A 19,205-nucleotide genomic window follows, 5' to 3' on the forward strand; every position below is an offset into this window, starting at 1 on the left:
TCGAATTTTCAACTAAAAAAGATGAATTAAAAAAGATTAATTTACTACCAAGAAAGAGAATTTCTCGAAATTCAGGAATTCTGAACGAAAAAGTTGAATATTAAACTAAAAAATTTAAATTTTTAACTAAAAAAGATGAATTAAAAAAAAGATTAATTTCCTACCAAAAAAGAGGATTTCTCAATGAAACTCAGGAATTTTGAAACAAAAAAATTAAATTCTAAAAATTAATTCTAAAAGGTTAAAATTCTTAACATAGTTTATGGACGATCCCTAACTTTAGTTTTAAAAAAGTCTTCCTAATAAATTCTGTTTTATTTTAGGCATGAAAGTTGTAAAAATTGGTGGTCCAGTCTACCGGATTGGAGTTGGTGGTGGTGCGGCAAGTTCTGTTGATGTAAGTTTAATTTTCTAAATTATTAATTTCGAATTTTAGAGTTAAAATTTTTTTAAATGTTATAAAAATTTACATATCCAGGGTGGCAACTTGACCGGGAAACTGGGAAACGACCATGAATTTTGTTGACCGTGAAAAAATCCTGAAATGACAGGGAATTTATTTTAAAAACCAAGAGTTTACTTCTGATCATAGTAAAATTCAAGTTTTTATTATTATTGTAATTTTGGTGAATTTAGAAACGTGTTTTTGAAGATTTAAAAAATCATATTTTTTCTTTATTATTATAATTACATTATTTAAATTTCACGTGAAAATGTATCGCTTCAAATTGGAAAGGGCGCTTAATTTAAATGATAAAATAAGTCAAAAATATTTTTTAATTCGCGCATTTTATAATTTTTGAAAGTTCCAAACTACAAAATATATCATTTTTAAAGTGTTTAGAATTATTAAGCTTTAAAGGTTTACAATATTTCTTGCAGTATTTAAAATTCTGCAATTTGGAATATTTAAAATTTCAGGACCATTTCGCTATTAAATATTTCAAAATTTCAAATTGAAAAGCTTAAGATTGTACAATTTCAAAAAATGAAATTATATTATAGCAATATTGTTTTGTATTCTTTATATTAATTTTTTATTTTCAGTGTAAGATTTTAAAACTGTCCAATTTTTAGTAAAAGATTTAAACAAATAAATAATTTAAAACTGAAAACTTTTAATTTTACAATTAAAATTGAATTGGTTGAATTTTGAAAATTATAATTAGCAATTTAGAAATTATTAGTCATTAAGCGATTTAAATTTACTTCAAATAATTAAAATTGTAAAGAGTTTCAGTGTAAAAAATCTTTAATATCAAATTTTTTCGTGACTAACATTTTTTCAGTTTTAAATTAATTTCGCATTCGTTTAATTTTTAAGCTTCCGGAGTAGATTTTTTTTTCATTTTTAACATTTTCCGTTTAAAATTACTATTTATTTCGAAATGTTTTTTTTTTTATTAGATGAATTCAATTCATTTTTCATTTTAGAAAATGTTAAATAAATTTTATTGTTAACTTGTAATTTTATTATGTAATGACAATTTAAAATTCCAGGATTTCAGAAGCTTTAGCTAAAAGGTACAATTTAGTTTTTAATATTATTTAAATTGAAAATTTTTCAATCTCTAATGATTTAATTTTGAACGCTTTGAATTCAAAAGAATACAATTTCAATTCCTCTAAATTTTAACTGACCCAATTTCCAAAATTTTAGACCTAAAATATTAAATTTTTAACGTTTTAACATTGTCTTATTTTCGAAATTTGTATCTAAAATCATACTAATTTCGTTAGTCTTCAATTCAAGTTCAAATTGTTAAATCACTAGCGCCTCGGATTGGAAATTATACAATTCAAATTATTTTTCTAATTAAATTATTCTTCAGTTACAAAAGTTAATTTTCAACTAGAAAGAAAGGAATTTTCAACCAAAGAAATTAATTTTTAATCACAATGATGAATTTTCAACCAAAAATAATAATTTGTGACCAAATAGTGAAATTTGCAAACCAAAAAAAAAATTTTCTATCAAGAAAAAAATAAATTTTCAACTAAAGAGTTTTTTTTCAAACTATAATAATAAATTTTCTACAAAAAAATACTCATTTTAAACAAAGTCAATTAATTTTCATCCAAACAAGATCAATGTTTAACCAAAATTAGAACAGTTAAAATGCTAGAAAAATAAATGTATAAAACAAAACAGTTTCGAAACAAATTTTTTTTTGTTCTAAAAATTATTTTTCAATCAAAAATAGAATAATTAAATTTTCAGTTGAAACAATCAATTTTCAGAAAAAAGATCTCAAGAAAATTCAATTTTAAATCCAAAATATGAGTTTTTTACCAACAAGATAAAGGTTTAATAACATATATAAATTTTTTACCAAAAAATATAAATTTATAAATAAAAAATAGAATAATTCAATTTGCAGTTCGAGAAATAAATTTAAAAAAAAAATTAATTTTCAACTAGAAAGAAACGAATTCTCAACTAACGAAATTAATTTTTAATCACAATGATGAATTTTTGACAAAATACTGAAATTTGCAACACAAAAGATTAATTTCCTATCAACAAGAAAAACGAATTTTCAACTAAATAGTTTTTTTTTAACCAAAGAAATGGATTCTTAACAAAAAATATAATAGTTACGTTTTCTACAAAACAGATAAGTTTTTAACGAAAAAGATTATGGTTTTTATCAAAAAAGGTAAATTTTCCACAAAAAATGGATTATTTAAAGTGAATTTTCAAACTAAAATGATAAATTTTCTACCAAAAAATATTCATTTTCAACAAAGTACGTGAATTTTCATTTAAACAAGATCAATTTTTAACCAAAATTAGAATAGTTAATATACCAGAAAAATAAATGTCATAAAAAAACAATTCTCAACAAAATATTTTTTTTCTCAAAAAAAAAACTATTTTTCAACCAAAAATAGAAGAATTAAAATTTCAGTTAAAGCAATCAATTTACAAAAAAAGATTCCAACAAAATTGAATTTTAAATCGAAAATGTGAGTTTTCTACCAAAAAAGATAAAAGTTCAATAAAATATATACATTTTCAACCAAAAAATATAAATTTACAAATAAGGTATAGAATAGTTCAATTTGTAGTTCGAGAAGTAAATGAAAAAAAAACGAGTTTTCAGCCAAGTTAATTAATTTTCAACTAAAAAGAAACGAATAAGAATAAAATAATAAATTTCTTACCACAAATAAATTTGTTAAATTTTTTAATGCTAAAATAAATTTTGAGCCAAGAAAGAAACGATTTTTTTTAAATAGTTAAATTTTTAACCACGGAAGTTAATTTTCAACCAAAAAATGGAATTTCAACTAAAAATGGGATAGTTAAATTTGAAGAAAAAAAATTTGTCAATAAAATTAAAGTAAATTTTCAACGAAATAGCATCATTTTTAACCAAGAAGATTAAATTTGTATGGAAAAAGATACATTTCCGACAAAATATCAAACTGTTACATTTTCAGTTAAAAAATTAACTTTAAATAAGAAGAAAAGTAATTTTCTACCAAAATAGATGAATTTTTATCAAAGTGCATTATTTTTCTAGCAAATATTCGATTTATTAAAGGAATTTTTAACCAAAACAATGAATTAGTCACCAAAAAGATGAAATATTCTTCCTTTAAATTAAAATTTTAAATAAATTACAGAAATTTAAAATTAATATTTGAATTTTGTCCTTAATAAGTTAAATTAGGGAAAAAAGTTTTTCAACTTAAATGAGCAATCATCAACCAAATAAATCAATTTTTAACAAACTAATTCCACTTTCATCTGAGTAGTTGTATTTTTTAAGAAATAAAAAAAATTATTTCTCAGTAAAAAACGTGTTATTTGATGTTTTAACAAAAAAGTATTTAAATTTTATACCAAAAATATTTTGATTCAACCAAAAAAAATTTTAACTATATAAGAAAATAATTTCAACTTTAGTTTATTGAAAATCCTTAACTCTGTCAGGTTTTTTGTGACATATTGCTTAACTGTTTTGTTTAAGAACATCTTTTTGTGTTGAAAATTTTAATCTTTTCGTAGAATATTAAGCTTTCGCTTAAAAATAATATTTTGTTTCTGATAAGTCAACTGAATTCTTTTTTGGATGAGAATTTAAAATTCTTTTTAAAAAATTATACTTTATTTTTCAAAATTTGACTATTGAGCAAACAAAATTCTTATTTTGTTGTCGAAAAATGAACGGGAATCTTCTTTGGAAGAAAGTTTAACTATTTTTAAAATGTTTTTTTGTTGTTGAATTCATTTGCTTTAGATGAAATTTCATATTTCTTGAAGAAAAATACAACTATTCAGTTCATAATTCAACTCTTTTTTTAAAGTTTGTCTTTTCTATTTTAAAATTCACCTATTTTTGCAGAAATTACATCTGTCTTGAATAAAAATGTAATTATTTGGTAAAGAATTAAACCATTTTGTTAAAAAGTCTTACTTTTTGATTGAAAAAAATCTTCTCTTTGGATTGAAAATTCAATTTTTTTCGTAAAAACCTATTTCTTGTTCAACAAAACTCATATTTCGATCTAGAAAAGTCAACTGGAATAAAATTAAAAATAATTAATTTTCTGTTTTTAAAGAAATTTCATTTTTTTGATAAAAATGCAACTATCTGCTAGAGAATTCAACAAATTTGTTAAAAAGTCATTCTTGTTGGTCAAAAGTTTGTCTTTTTGAATTGAAAATTCAATTTCTTTTTCGTAAAAACTTGTGTCTTGTTTAAAAGTTTATATTTTGATCGTGACAAGTCAACTGAAATCTTTTTAAATTCAAAATCATACTAAATTCAAAAGTGATCTGAATGTTTAGTGGTAAAGCTTTTTTTTGTTTGTTTAAAATTAATTTTTTAACTGAAGATGTAAATTTTTCCATTTTTCTTGAGATTGGTCTTTTTTTAGTTGTAAATTTCGCAAAAAATTCATCAGTTTTTTAATAAAATTAATTGTTTTCCGATAAGATTCTAAAAAGTTATGTCTTTAACAGTTGAGATAAAATTTTATTTCTTTGTTGAGTGAAAAACCTTTATTTGTTGAAAATGTATCCTGTTTGATTTTAAAATTATTTTCTTTTTTGTTGTAAAAATGTTATATTTTTTAATTGAAATATAAACTATGACACTATTTTGTAGGGAATTTATCTTTTTAGGTTGAAAATTTAACTATAATGCGCAAAATGTAATTATTTTGTATAAAACTCAAGTATGTTGTTAAAAAAATCCTCTTTTATAGCAGAAAAGGAATTTTTTGTTACAAATAAATAATTCTGAGAATGTTTAATTTGTATCTGAAATACTTTTTTATTCCGTTCATGGAAGACTCTATGTTAAAAGCATCACTCTAAAAGAATAATTGTACTGGAAATAACTAGCAACAAGTTTCTGGAAACTGAACATTACGTACCTAATATTAATATTAGGCCCCTAATATTAATAGATTTTTTTCTCATGCATATAATTTAATTTACTTTGCTAAACCTAGAAAATTCAACAATTTTACAGTAAAAACCCGAGAAATGGCTTCTTTCTTTTTATTAATTAAAAAGATAGCTTATCATACGATTTAAAGAATGTAATGTTCCTTGAGTACATACATGGTAAAAATCACGTTAAAGTGCATCGTGGGTGTCCTAGACCCCAGCGTATATAATCACGTATTGTTTAACCCCTGTTGAATATTTTGTCACAATGAAATTATCCGATATAGTGTAAGGTATCTTTTATTAGGTAGAGTTGATTTTATAGCCATTTATTTATTTTAAGTTTGTTAAAAAATTTTTGAAAAAAGTAAAAAAATGGGGTTTTTACTTAAAAATCCATAACTCACGCAATTTTAATTATTTTAACATAAAAATGTATGACTATACTTTTGAAATACTGTTCCTTCATACACAAAATATTGCAACATGGGGGCGTTTAAAAAAGATATTTATTTGCACAGTTGAAAAGTCAATTTTATGATAAATTGATGAATCAGATTTTTTGCTTTTAAATTGAATTATTATTATAAAAATTGAGGAACTTTGACATGTAATACTGTAAAAATACAAGAGATTTAAAAAAGAGACATATATAACTGTGTTTCGACAACTGTATTTTATTCAAGATATCCAGAGTCTGCTGTTGCACGACGCGCTGCCGTAAGTTATAAGCCATCTACAAAGAAAAAAAGTATAAACTTATCGAAAAAAATATAATTATTTCACTTTATATGATATACTTGCGTTATAAAGTAAACAAAAATCAATAAAAAATCAACAACAAAATTTGCTCCAAAATTACTTTTCCGCTCACTGAGAGCACACTGGGTGTTCCAGACCCCACTATTTTTTACCTCCACTTTCAGGAGCTGTTGCTAGTAGATTGACGCTTGACGCAGTATGCTAAACAACTTTACTTACAGTTAGTGTCTCCAACTAAATCTAGATGGCGACACTTACTCTATTTTTTCGAATTAAGTATGGCTTATAAGAGTTTGAAAATTGCTTTGGGGTACCCAGTGGGAACAAAGTTTGGCGACGTATTTACGACATCGTTACGAGATCTTTACGACAACTTTACGACATCCTATGTCCATGTCGTTAAGGTGTCTTTACGATATCGCAAAGATACCGAAACGGCATGGACATAGGATGTCGTAAAGATGTCGTAACGATGTTGTAAAGACGTCGCTAAATTTTTTGCCTACTGGGTTTCTAACACCCACAATGCACTTTCAGGGTTAAGTTTGATAATCGAATTCAAAATATTCCAAACATGCAGAAAAAATAATATTTTCAATTTAAAAATAATTGATTTCTTACGTTTTTATTCGATTACTCCTGATTTATTTGACTTGGAACAGGGAATTTTAGAAAATAATTATCGTTTTTATTTTAGGTCAGTGAGTTTCGGTAAATTAATATAATTTGGCTTGGAACAGGGCATTTTTTACAAGGAACGGGAATGTTTTAAAAGAATTACAACAGGGATTTAAAAGAATACAAAAAAAAGTCCCTTTTCCAACTCAGAATGCAACACAATTTAAAGGTTTCCTTTTTTAAATTTTTGATGAAGAAAATACTTTCCGCGGTTTTTAGAGTAGAAGTAGTATTTCTAAGAAGAAATATTTCAGAATTATTATAGAATTTCATTTTACATTGTTTTTTTAAGAATTCTTTTTTTTAGTTAAATATTGAACTACTTGGTTTAAAGATTCATCATTTTTATTGCAAATTCATATCTGGTGAAAAAGTTAACTGCTCTGTTGTGAATCAATTTATCTTTTTTTCTTGGTGAGAATTCAACTATTTGGTTGCAAATTGATATTCGGCATTACAAAATTAAACTATTTCTTTGAATATGTATGAACTTTGTAAAAAATGTTTTTTTTTGTTGTCGAAAATTAATCCTTGTGGCTGAAAATACATCTTTCTGGCATAAAATTCAAATATTCCAGTTGAGGATCAATTATTTTAGTTGAAAAATCATCAGATTGATAAAAAATTAATTTCTCTGACTGAAAATTGAATTGTCAGATTTGTCATTTTTATTTGAAAATTCAACTGTTTTGTAGAAAATTCACGTAGTCTATGAAAGATTATCTTCTTATTTAGAAATTCTTCTTTTCGATTAAAAATTTAAGTATTCCAGTTAAAAATGTATAATTTCAGTTGAAAATTCATCTTTTTGGTTTGAAAATTGATTTTTCAACTTGAAACATGATTATTTAGGTTTTGCTTGGCATTTTTTCTTTTTTATAAAAATTAATTTTTTTGTTTTAAAATTCAAATTGTTTTAGTTGATAATTTATTGTTTTATTTGAAAAACCTTATGTTTGGTTAAAAATTAATTTGTTTAATTAAACATGTTACTACTCCTATTTCGGTTGAAAATTATTAATTTTTTTTTTAGGTCGAAATTCAACTATTTGATTGGAAATTTGTCTTCATTAATTAAAAATTAAACTATTTCGTTACAAATTCACGTATCTTTTTGAAAAATTGTATTTTTTGGTAGACAATTAATCTTTTTATTTTGAAAATAATTTTCTTGTTTAAAAATGTATCTTTTTGGTTGAAAATTCAAGTGTCTAGTCAAATATTCCTCATTTCAGTTGATAATTCGTCTTTTTTGTTTATCATTTAATTATTCCAGTTGAAGATTCAAAATTTTATTTGAAAATGCACCGCTTTGTTTAAAAATTGAACTTTTATGTTCAATAGCCGTTTTTTTGTTGTTAAAAATTAATTTTTCAACTGAAAGTTTAACTATTTCATTAAAAAAAATTACAGTATCTGGTACAAAAATTCAAGTATTTTTTTCCAAATTAATTTATTTTGCAACGTTTGTGCTCTGTCATGTTAATGGATGCTTCGAATGTACGTTATGAATTAAAAAAATGTTCTGCGTTTTGCGACAAACACGAATATGTTACGCTTAGTTGACCAGGAAAATTGAAAAACTTGACTGGGAAAACTCGGGAAATCATTTATCTTTTAGGTGCAAGGTGACAACAAATCGGATCTCGACTTTGGAGCTGTGCAACGAGGCGATGCTGAAATGGAACAAAAACTGAATAGATTGGTACGCGCTTGCATGGAAATGGGAGAGAGGAACCCGATTTTGAGTATTCATGATCAAGGCGCTGGTGGAAATGGTAAGACACCTAAAATTACTAATATCCAACTGATTAAAATATATTACAGTTCATCAATCTTCCTCCATTAAGGAAATGTTCTGAAGGAACTAGTAGAACCCGCTGGAGCCGTGATCTTCACAAAAAAGTTTGAACTCGGAGATCCCAGCCTGTCGACCTTGGAACTCTGGGGTGCAGAATATCAAGAAAATGATGCGATTCTCTGCAGAAGTGAAGATGTGCCCCTCCTGCAGCAAATAGCCGAGCGCGAAAAATGCCCAATCAATTTTGTTGGAACCGTCACCGGAATTGGTAAAATTATTCTTTCCGAGGAAGAAGATTGCGACGATTCGAAATATTTGCAAGGATTGGAAACGGGTGCTAAGCATCCGGTCGATCTCGAACTGGAGTTGGTCCTTGGGAAGATGCCGAGCAAAGTGAGTGAAAAAATATTGTTTTTAGGAAGCCTGAAAGTATTTGGAGGCGAAGGATAATATTTTTTTTCCAGACCTTCGAACTTCGAAGGGAGAAACGAGAACTTACTGATTGTCATTTACCGAAAGATTTAAATGTGAGAGCTGCTCTTGAGAGAGTTTTAAGATTGCCCTCAGTGGCGAGTAAACGATACTTGACAAATAAAGTTGATCGTTGTGTTACGGGATTAATTGCTCAACAACAGTGTGTTGGTCCTTTGCATACTCCACTTGCCGATGTTGCTGTCACAACTATTTCACATTTTTCCACGGTAAGTGAGACACTTATTTTGGTAGTTTTTTAGGTGTTACTGCCTAGTGGAGACATCTCTTAGATACAATTGGATTTAAGACCAAAGATTCTCTAAGAAACTAGAATTTTAAGTGAAGCGAATAAAATCTAAAATATGATACTTTTTGACTTCTGTGTCTTTCCTTTTTCTACATCCACATCCTCTTTTTTAAGTGCTCATCCTTTTAAGCTTCAAGAAGAACAAGCATTGTCATTACCTTGCTTGTTTGCCATCAAGATTCTTCTGTCTCGTAAGCATCCTTTTTCTCATTCGGCCTGTCTTTTATATCAACCTTCTCATTTTTAGCCTCCTACTTCAGTTCTTCCTCCTCCTCCTCCCTCCTCCTCTTCTTTATGCTCTTCGTCCTCTTCCTCCTCCGCCTGCTCATCTACCTCCTTTTCATCCTCCTCCTTCGTTCTCTGTTCCTTTCCACCACATCCAGATTGTCTTATTATCATTTTTATCTTTATGCTTGATCTCCTCCTCTTTGTCCACACACACGTTCTATTTCTAGACTCCTCCTCATCCTCCTGCTCTCCTTCCTTCTACCTTTCCTCCTCGTCGTCCTTCTTATCTTCCTCCTTCGTTCTTTCTGTTTTTCCACCACATCTGGATTTTCCTCCTATTGTTTTTATCTCTATGCTATACATTCTCCTCTTTGTCCGCATCCGCGTTCTATTTTTAGCCTCCTCCTTCTCCTGCTCTCTTTCTCCGTTTCTTCCTCCTTTTCGCCATTCTCCTCCTCCTGCTCTTCTTCCTCCTTTTTTCCTCTTCGTCATAACCCTCAACCTGCGTTCTTTCTTCTTTTCCACCACAGCAGGATTGTCTTATTATCGTTTTCATCTCTATGTTTTATGTTATCTTTGTCCACATCCAAGTTATATTTTTAGCCACTTCCAACTCCTTCCACTTCTTCCTCTTTTTCTTCGTCTCCTCCCTCTTCCTGCTCCTATTGCTCCTCTTCGTCCTCCTACTTCTCCTACACCTCCGTTTATTCTTCTTTTTCACCACATCCAGATTACCTAATTATTGATTTTATCTCTATGCCTTATGTCTCTCTCTGTGTCCACATCCACGTTCTATTTCTAGCCTACTTCTCCTCTACTTACTCCTCTTCGTTATCTTCCTTCTTTTGATCTTCTTCCTCCTTCTTCTCCTACTCTTCTTCCTCTTCCTTTCCCTATTCGTCCTCCTCCTCCTTTCCGTCCTCTTTTTCCTTCTCTTCGCCCTCCTCCTTCTCCTTCGTTCTTTTTTTTTCTACGACATCCTAATTGCCTTATTATCGTTTTTTCCCCTTATCTCTTGCTCTTTGTCCACATCAACATTCTATTTTTAGCCTTTTTCTCTCCCTCCTGCTCTTCTTTCTCTTTTTCGTTCTCTGTGACCTCCTCATCCTCGCCCTTCGTTCTTTCTACTTTTCTGTTACATTCGGATTGTCTTATTATCGTTTTTATCTCTATGCTTTGTTTTCCTCTTTGTCCACATCCAGTTTTTATTTTTAGCATCTTCCTCCTGCTCTCTTCCTCCTCTTCTTACTCCTTATTTTCGTCCAGTTCCTTCTACTTCTCCCGTTCATCCTCTTCCTCGTCCTTCTGCTCTTCTTCCTCCTCCTGCTTCGTTCTTTTTTCTATTTCACGACATCCGGATTGCTTTATTATCCTTTTTAGCTCTATGCTTTATGTCCATCTATTTGTCTGCATAAAAGTTCTATTTTAAGCCTCGTCCTTCTCTTCCTGCTCTTCTTCTTCCTATCCCTCCTTCTCCTCATCGTTCTCTTTCTCCTCCTCCCCTTTATCTTCTTCATCCTCCTTCTGCTCTTCTTCCTCTTTTTTCATTCTTTCTTCTTTTCCATGATATCCGGATTGTCTTGTTATCGTTTTTATCTCTGCCTTTTTGCCCTTCTCTTTGTCTACATCCCCGTTCTATTTCTTGATCCTCCTTATCCTTGCCTTCCTTCTTTTTACAAGAACCATTTTCTTCTAACGTTTCTTTTTGTCCCATTAGCTTTCTTCTTCTTCTGGCCATCCTTTTCGTGATCCCCTATTTTAAATCAACCTTCTCATTGTTAGCTTTTTACTCATCCACTCTCCACTCCCCCATGTTTCTAGAAAAAGTATTTCACATTTTTCCACGTAGAGTATAATATGTTTTTGTAGGTCTACGGGGCGAAAATACATGCACAAGAAAAAAAGATCTTGTTCACCAGACGAGATAAACATTACTATGAGTTTTTGTGGTCGCTGAATCCAAGTTCGGGTTTAGTTTGACTCGGTCAGGTCGCATTTCGTTCCTAACTTCAAAAAAAATGATAAAAGTTGAAGCATTCATGGAAACACGCAGAAAGTAAAGCGGTTATATGTTTTCAGGGTCGCAAATTCCAAATTTAAAGGCCATTTGACTCGGCGAGGTCGCATTCCATTCATAACCTTGAGACAAGTTAATTTAAACATCCCCTTTCGGTGCAGTTGTCATCGTCAAAGTATCTGTCAAGGCAGCAGGATTTTCTCTTGTTTTCAGTGTTTTAATTTTTTTTAGTTTATGAATTGAATGCGACCTCGCCGAGTCGAATGAACTTTAAATTTGGACTCAGCGACCCTGTAAACATATTACCGCTTTGCTTTCTGGGGTTTTCCATGAATATTTAAGGGGGGTTCCTACTTAGTTGGGCCGAAATCCGGCTGTTTTTTTTGGAAATATTTTTTGAGGAAAGTATAAAAGATAAGAGGCTGAAATTTTCCACAATTGTTTGTCCATGTGTAATATAGTACTACAAAATTTGTTGGGTCGTTACATAAGAAAGGGGGGGGGGGCACTGATCAATGGCGGGTGGTCGGCGGCGACTTTTCCCGCTGGTGGAAGATCTGTCCGCCGTAGAAAAAATCTGAAACAAAAAATCAAAATATTTTCTTAATCTATACACTATAGCGCACAAAGTAGACTAGAATGAAGAAAAAAATGAAAAATGAGGAAGCCATGAGATTTTGAAAAAAATTATTTTTTCACGTGTTTTTTGCTACTAATTATCTTTTTAAACAAAAAATTTTCAATATTTTTTGATGATTGTAGTCTACTTTAAGCGGACACCTTCTGAGAATATGTCAAAAAAGTTTCATAGCGATTGCTCAATTTTTGCGCCTTGTGGGACTTCCACCAACACGGAAAACGTGGTTTTGAGAAAAACGCGTTCAAAGTTTTTCATAAAAATCGCAAAAAATTATGTTGAACTTTTGCGCTATAATTACACTTATTCTTCATTTCGTATGTTTTCGAGGTCGCTGATTTCAAATCTGCCATCAAATTTGCAAAATTAATTTGTTTAAACAATTTTTATAAAGAATTTTTTAAAGCAAATTACAATTTTTGAATTATGCATATGCTTTCCATAGCTTTCGATATCACTGATTTCAAATCCGGTACTATTTTTGCAATAACAAATTATTTAAACAATTTATTTAATAAAAACTATTGAAAAATTACTTTTTTCCAAGATTCATATGATTTTCATAGTTCAAACGGTCAGAAATCACGAATTTGACATCAGGTTTACAACAATCATTTGTTTAAATAAAGTTCAGAATATGAGAGTACTTTCGCCTAGTCAGCTATTCCATATATGCTATGTCCATACAAGCCACCTTCCTCATTCACGTGAAAAACAAGCCTAAAATCGGAACCGGTTTCGCCGTCGCAGAGCACTTGGCTGCTGCAGCCCAGCGCGTTTGACACTGGTCCATTTAACGGCCCATAACTTTCGAAATTTTTGATATTTTGACTTGAAATTTTCCGGGTATATTTTTGAAACATATATCTATTCGAAAATGCAAAAAGAAAAAAAAACGATTTTTTGACCCAACAAAGGAACCCCCCCTTAACTTAAATATTCCTTCTTTTGGATTATAAACTGCTTTAATAAAAAATACATCTTTCAAAACTTCTTTTACTTCAGGAAGGAATCGCTTCCTCGATTGGTGAGCAACCAATAAAAGGTTTGGTGGATGCAGCTGCAGGTGCAAGAATGACAGTAGCAGAATCTCTTACGAATTTAGTATTTGCACCAATCTCAGATCTCAAGGTAAAAATTTTAACTGAAACGTGTGTAAAGTATCGATACCTCAGAATTGACACTTTTTTACACTATCGTGATAATACAATATTTTCTTTTATATTACTACTAGGACGTGAAATGCAGTGGAAATTGGATGTGGGCTGCAAAATTACCAGGAGAAGGTGCAGCCTTGTACGAAGCATGTTTCGCGATGTGTTCGGTAATGAAAGAGTTGGGAGTTGCAATTGACGGAGGAAAAGATTCTCTAAGTATGGCTGCAAGAATCGATAAGGATGTTGTCAAAGCACCTGGAACACTAGTTGTTTCCTGTTATGCTCCTTGTCCAGATGTCACAAAGGTAAGAATGAAAAAAAGGGAAAAAATGAAAAGAAAAAGAGATCTCAGAATATTTTTTCCCTAACTTCATCCATAATTTTTCTTGCCTACATACTAAATCATGAGAGAATTTTTTTTTCTCATCCATACCTTATCTTGTCAACATTAAAAATAGGAGCAAAAATGAAGTACATAAAAAATGTTCTGTGCTAACGCGCGGATCATTTTTTATCATTAATAGCTAGTCTTGTTAACATTCAAGAAAAAAAAACAAGAAACATAACATTTTTTATCTTATTCTGGGTTAAAGCAGAGAACTTTTTTACCATCCACAGCTTGTCTTATCTATATTCGATAAAAAAAAAAAAATGTTCCGGCCAAAGTACAGAAGGGTTTCGTAGCCTATTAAGACGTTAACTTAAGTCCTAACAGAATCCAAAAAGCAAATATTTTTTTATTTTGTAACAAAAATTGTATTGGAAATTTTTTGAAAATTGCTAAAGAAATTTGTTTTTTAATTATTTAAGCAAAATTTTATCAACCAAAAAATATTGGAAAAAAGTTTTTAAAAAAGAATTGTAGAACAAAAATATTTACGGGAAAAAATTGTTTGAGAAGAATTAAATTTCTTTTGAAATTAAAAAAAAAAACGTTTAAAATATTACATTGTGTAACAAGGGGCAAAGAATTATTGCTTGAGCGAGGGCAGAAATTGCCAGAGGGAAAAATCTATTTTCATCCCGTGTTGTATATACTCGTAGTATTTTATTCCACTCTCGCCCGTGACCATCTTTTGGCCCTAAAAAGCGGGTCCGACGCATTTCTCTATAGCTTTGTTCGCGGCTCGAATTCTAATCGACTAATTCTTACTTCCGCTTCGAAAAGTTTACTGTCGCCCGGCTAATTTTGGTTTCGATTCGCTAATTTCACTTTCGCCTCGCATATTTTACTTTCGCACGCAAATGCGGTTTACGGGAAATATAATGCTACTTCCGTCCCTATTCTTAGGGACATAAGGGGGACATTTCGGTTGAGCGTGAAATTAATTATTTTTTGAAATTATGTTCCGTGAATGAAAACTTAATTAAGTCGTTGAATCCTCTTCATCGCAAAATTTACATCCCCTACTCCATCTAGTTTCTCCTCCCTTTAAGTACGACGGAAGGACGGACTTCCGACTTAAACTATAAATGTTTTAGCTTGGAGCTAGGAAACCCTGGAAAAAAAATTATGCTAAAGCAAAATATAGTTTTCCCTCATCCACACCTTGCTTTACTTACTTTAAAAAATAGAGCGCAGAAAACTTTTTCACTTCATAGATTTTATTGTCTACAATAAAGAAAAAATAAAAGTTCTGTGTTAAAGCACAGGCCATTTCTTTTCACGTCCACAGCTTGCCCTGCCTACATACAAGAAAAAAAAGTGTGAAAAAAATCCCTGATGCATAGATTTTCTTGTCTACATTCAAGAAAAAAATGTTTTATGCTAAATCACAGGACATTTTTTTTCTCGTACATAGTTTTGCTTGTCAACGTTCAAGAAAGAATTATAAAAAAAATGTTATGGGCTAAAGAGCAGGACATTTCTTTTCTCATCTACAGCTTGCCTACAAGAAAGAAAAGGGAAGAAAAAATAAGGTTTAGGACAAAAGCGCAAAATATTTTTTTCTTGTCTCTACCTTGCTTGTCTACATAAAGAAAAAAATGAAGAATTAAATAAAATAGAGAAAAAAAATATTACAAAAAAGAAAAAAAAGTTCTGGGCTAAAGCACAGAACATTTTTTTCTCATCCACAGCTTGCGTCTTCTACATAAAGAAAAAAGAAAATAGAGAAAAAAGGAAAAAAATAGTTCTGGGCTAAAGCATAAAATATTTGTTTCTCATCCACAGCTTGTCTTTTCCACATTCAACGAAAAAAAAAGAGTAGAAAATTTTTCTGCTAATCTATTGATTGTCCTGTTTGCATTCGAGAAAAAATTGCTGTGGCTAAAGCACCGAATATTTTCTTTTGCTTCCATTCAAGCTGAAGCACATAAAACTTTTGTAGTCGTAGCTTGTTTTCCTTACATTAAAGAAAAACAAGAAAAAAGAGCGCAGTACATTTTTTCTCTAATCCACAGATTTTCTTGTCTACATTTAATAAAAACCCGCAAAAAATGTTCTGTGCTGAAGCAGAGGACATATATTTTCTTCTTTATAGCTTTTCTGGTCAACATTTAAGAAAGAAAGAATTAGATCAAAAATTTTATGGACTTAAGAACAGGAGATTTTTTTTCTCATCTACAGCTTACCTTGTCTTCGTACCAGAAAAAAAAGAAAAAGAGCGTAGAATATTCTTTTCTCCTGCATAGATTGTCCTGTTCACATTTAATAAATAGAAGGAAAAAGTAAAGAATATTTTTTTCCTGATTTATAGGTTGCTATGTCTATATTTAAGAAAAAAATGTTCTGTGCTAAAGCATAGCACATTTCTCTTGTGCATAGTTTGTTTTATTTACATTGAACTAAGGGAAACAAGATGGGAAAATCCTCTACGCTAAAGCACAGCAGATTTTTTTTTCTCGTCCACAGCTTATTGTGTCTACATTCTAGAAAAAAAGAAAAAAAGATCGCAGACAATTTTTTTCCTGACGCATAGATTTTCTTATCTGCATTCAAGAAAAAAAAGAAAAATGTTCTGTGCTAAAGCACTGGACATTTCGTTTCTCATCCATAGCTTTTCTTGTTAAAATTCAAGAAAAAGATTGGAAAAAAATGTTCAGGGCTAACGAATAGGAAATTTTTTTCTCATTCACAATTTTCCCCGTCAACATTTAAAAAAAGAGAGAAAAACTTTAACAGCTAAAGCACAGGAGATTTCTTTTTTCTGTCTAGCTTGTCTTGTCTACATTCGAAAAAGAAAAAAATGCTCTGGACTTACAGATATTTTTTTTCAGCCACAGCCTGTCTTGCCTAGGAACAACAAAAAAAGTGTAGAAAAAAGATAAAAGAACAAAAAAAAAAGGTTCGGGGCTAAAATTAAGAACATATTTTTCTCAACCATAGCTGATCTACGGTAAAAAAAACAGATTATAGTCAAGAAAAAAATAATTTCTGAGCTAAAGCTAACTTCTGGGCTAAAGCAGAGAACACATTTTTTATCATCCTTAGCTTGCCTTATCAACTCGTACATTCATTAAATTTCATCATTTATTATTTACATACAGGTTGTTACTCCTGATTTGAAATGCCCCTCACTGAAAGAAGAAGGTAGTCTAATTTTCATTGACTTGTCAAATGGAAAGAGTCGAATCGGTGGAACAGCTTTGGCTCAAGTTTTTAAGCAGCTCGGGAACGAAACTCCTGATCTTGAAGATTCAACCCTTTTGAAACATGCTTTCAACATTACACAGAATTTAATAAAAGGTAGCCAAAAAATTCGATGGGTATTAACAAAAAGAGTCTGATAATTGACCATATGTTTGAATTTTAGAAAAGAAGATATTGTCAGGACATGATGTAAGCGATGGAGGGTTGATCACTTGTCTCCTAGAAATGAGTTTCGCTGGTATTTCTGGAATCAAAGTGAATGTCAGCCACAAATCCGGATCTCCGGTTTCAATTCTTTTCGCTGAAGAAGTGGGTTGGGTTTTAGAAGTTAGCACGAACGAGACTCAGTATGTCTTAAAACAATTCGAAAATCTCAAAGTCCCTGCTTTCCTGATTGGAAAGTCCTCTGGGCTAGGCTTAACTTCCCAAGTAAGATTAAGATCTTTTTAATTTTAGATAATATTTTATTTTTCTTAACTAACATTGATTTGAATGATGGCTTCAGGTCAACGTATCAGTAAATGACGTAAATGTTCTCACGTCTTCTGTCCTTGATTTGATGAAAATTTGGGAAGAAACGAGTTACAGGCTAGAATGTCGGCAGACCAATCTTGAGTGTGCTTTGCAGGAATACAGTGAATTAAAAGACAGAAGTGCACCTGTTTACAAACTTACTTTTGATCCTGATCTCAAGTCGAAACTGAAGAGTCCTTTGAGTCGTAAGATAATTTCGTTTCCTGATAATAAAATATTTTGTGGACTCTAAGAGGAAAATGGTTTTACGTTACAGAAAAAATTAGAGTAGCTGTAATTCGAGAGGAAGGAACGAATGGTGATCGGGAAATGGTTGCATCTTTAATAAACGCGGGTTTCGAAGTTTGGGATGTTACAATGCAAGATCTTCTTCAGAATCGTACTACTTTGGATTCATATAAAGGAATTGTTTTTCCTGGAGGATTCAGTTATGCGGGTATTATCTTCCTTCCTGCCCCACATCAACTTATTTTCAACCTCATCAACCTTTTTGCCCTCCTTAGTGACTCATCTACATCTTCTCTACACCTTACAGATGTTCTCGGATCAGCAAAAGGCTGGGCAGCAAGTCTTCTTTTCAATCCATCCATTCAAAGGCAGTTGGAAATCTTTATTCAACAAAAGGACACTTTCAGCCTCGGAGTTTGCAACGGTTGCCAGTTGATGAGTCTCTTGGGCTGGGTGGGCGAAGCAGAAAACGGTTAACATTTATATTTTATATTAAAAAAAAGGCATTTCCTTTTTTCAAAATATCCAACCAATTTATCTTCAGAGAAGAGAAATAAAAATATAGATTTTTCAGGTGAACCAGGAATCGTCCTCGACCACAACAAATCAGAAAGATTCGAGTGTCGCTGGTGTACAGTAAAGATAGAAAAATCTCCATCCATCATGCTGAAGGGAATGGAAGGTAGCGTCTTTGGAGTTTGGGTGGCTCACGGAGAAGGAAGATTTACCTTCCGTAACGAGGAAGTTTTTCGTAAACTTAAAGAAAGCAATTGTCTGGCGATAAAATATGCCGACGAAACTGGAACGCCGACTGAAAGATATCCTTTGAATCCGAATGGAAGTGTCGGTAAGAATATTTTTACTCCCAGTCGGCAAAGTAGGGTGTTTGACAAAGAGCTTACCGTATAAAATTAATTTCTTTGATTGTCATCTTTTTTTCCCTTTGTTAGGCGGAATCGCTGGGGTTTGTTCCTCTGACGGAAGGCACTTGGCTATGATGCCGCATCCAGAAAGATGCACTCAATCTTGGCAGTTACCTTGGGCTCCTACCGACTGGAAATATAAATCTTCTCCCTGGCACCAGATTTTTATAAATGCCTATGAATGGTGCGCGTCACAGACTTGTTAAGACTCGCTTTTAAAATCAATCGTTTTTTATGTATATAATTAATAATAAATGCTTATTTATAAGTTTATATTATCCAACTATCGCTAAGCTTGATACGTTATAATAAAAAAGTATAACTATGGAATATTCTTTACAGTAGAGGCCCCCGCAGCAAATATGCATGAAATGGCTTTCGGTCGATTTTGATTAAACCTTGTATAGTTGTAGTTCTCAATGTCTCGATCAAAAGTATTATGGGGCACGAAGTCCGAAAA

The 19,205-nt window shown here is 30.8% G+C and overlaps 1 protein-coding gene across 1 annotated transcript; it reads left to right on the plus strand.

The window, feature by feature from the left end:
* The first annotated feature begins 309 nt into the window (after window positions 1–309).
* On the plus strand, window positions 310–19,051 carry LOC117168398 (phosphoribosylformylglycinamidine synthase). Its single transcript, XM_033354031.1, has 13 exons — window positions 310–397; window positions 8,469–8,625; window positions 8,698–9,041; window positions 9,113–9,349; window positions 13,317–13,442; window positions 13,546–13,773; window positions 16,958–17,156; window positions 17,224–17,489; window positions 17,566–17,779; window positions 17,851–18,030; window positions 18,130–18,294; window positions 18,397–18,669; window positions 18,773–19,051. The coding sequence occupies exons 1-13, from the start codon at window positions 326–328 to the stop codon at window positions 18,949–18,951; spliced, it is 2,640 nt and encodes an 879-aa protein (XP_033209922.1). The 5' UTR covers window positions 310–325; the 3' UTR covers window positions 18,952–19,051.
* Window positions 19,052–19,205: the final 154 nt, after the last annotated feature.

Source organism: Belonocnema kinseyi, chromosome 1, assembly GCF_010883055.1.
Source record: "Belonocnema kinseyi isolate 2016_QV_RU_SX_M_011 chromosome 1, B_treatae_v1, whole genome shotgun sequence".
Lineage (NCBI taxonomy): Eukaryota > Metazoa > Arthropoda > Insecta > Hymenoptera > Cynipidae > Belonocnema > Belonocnema kinseyi.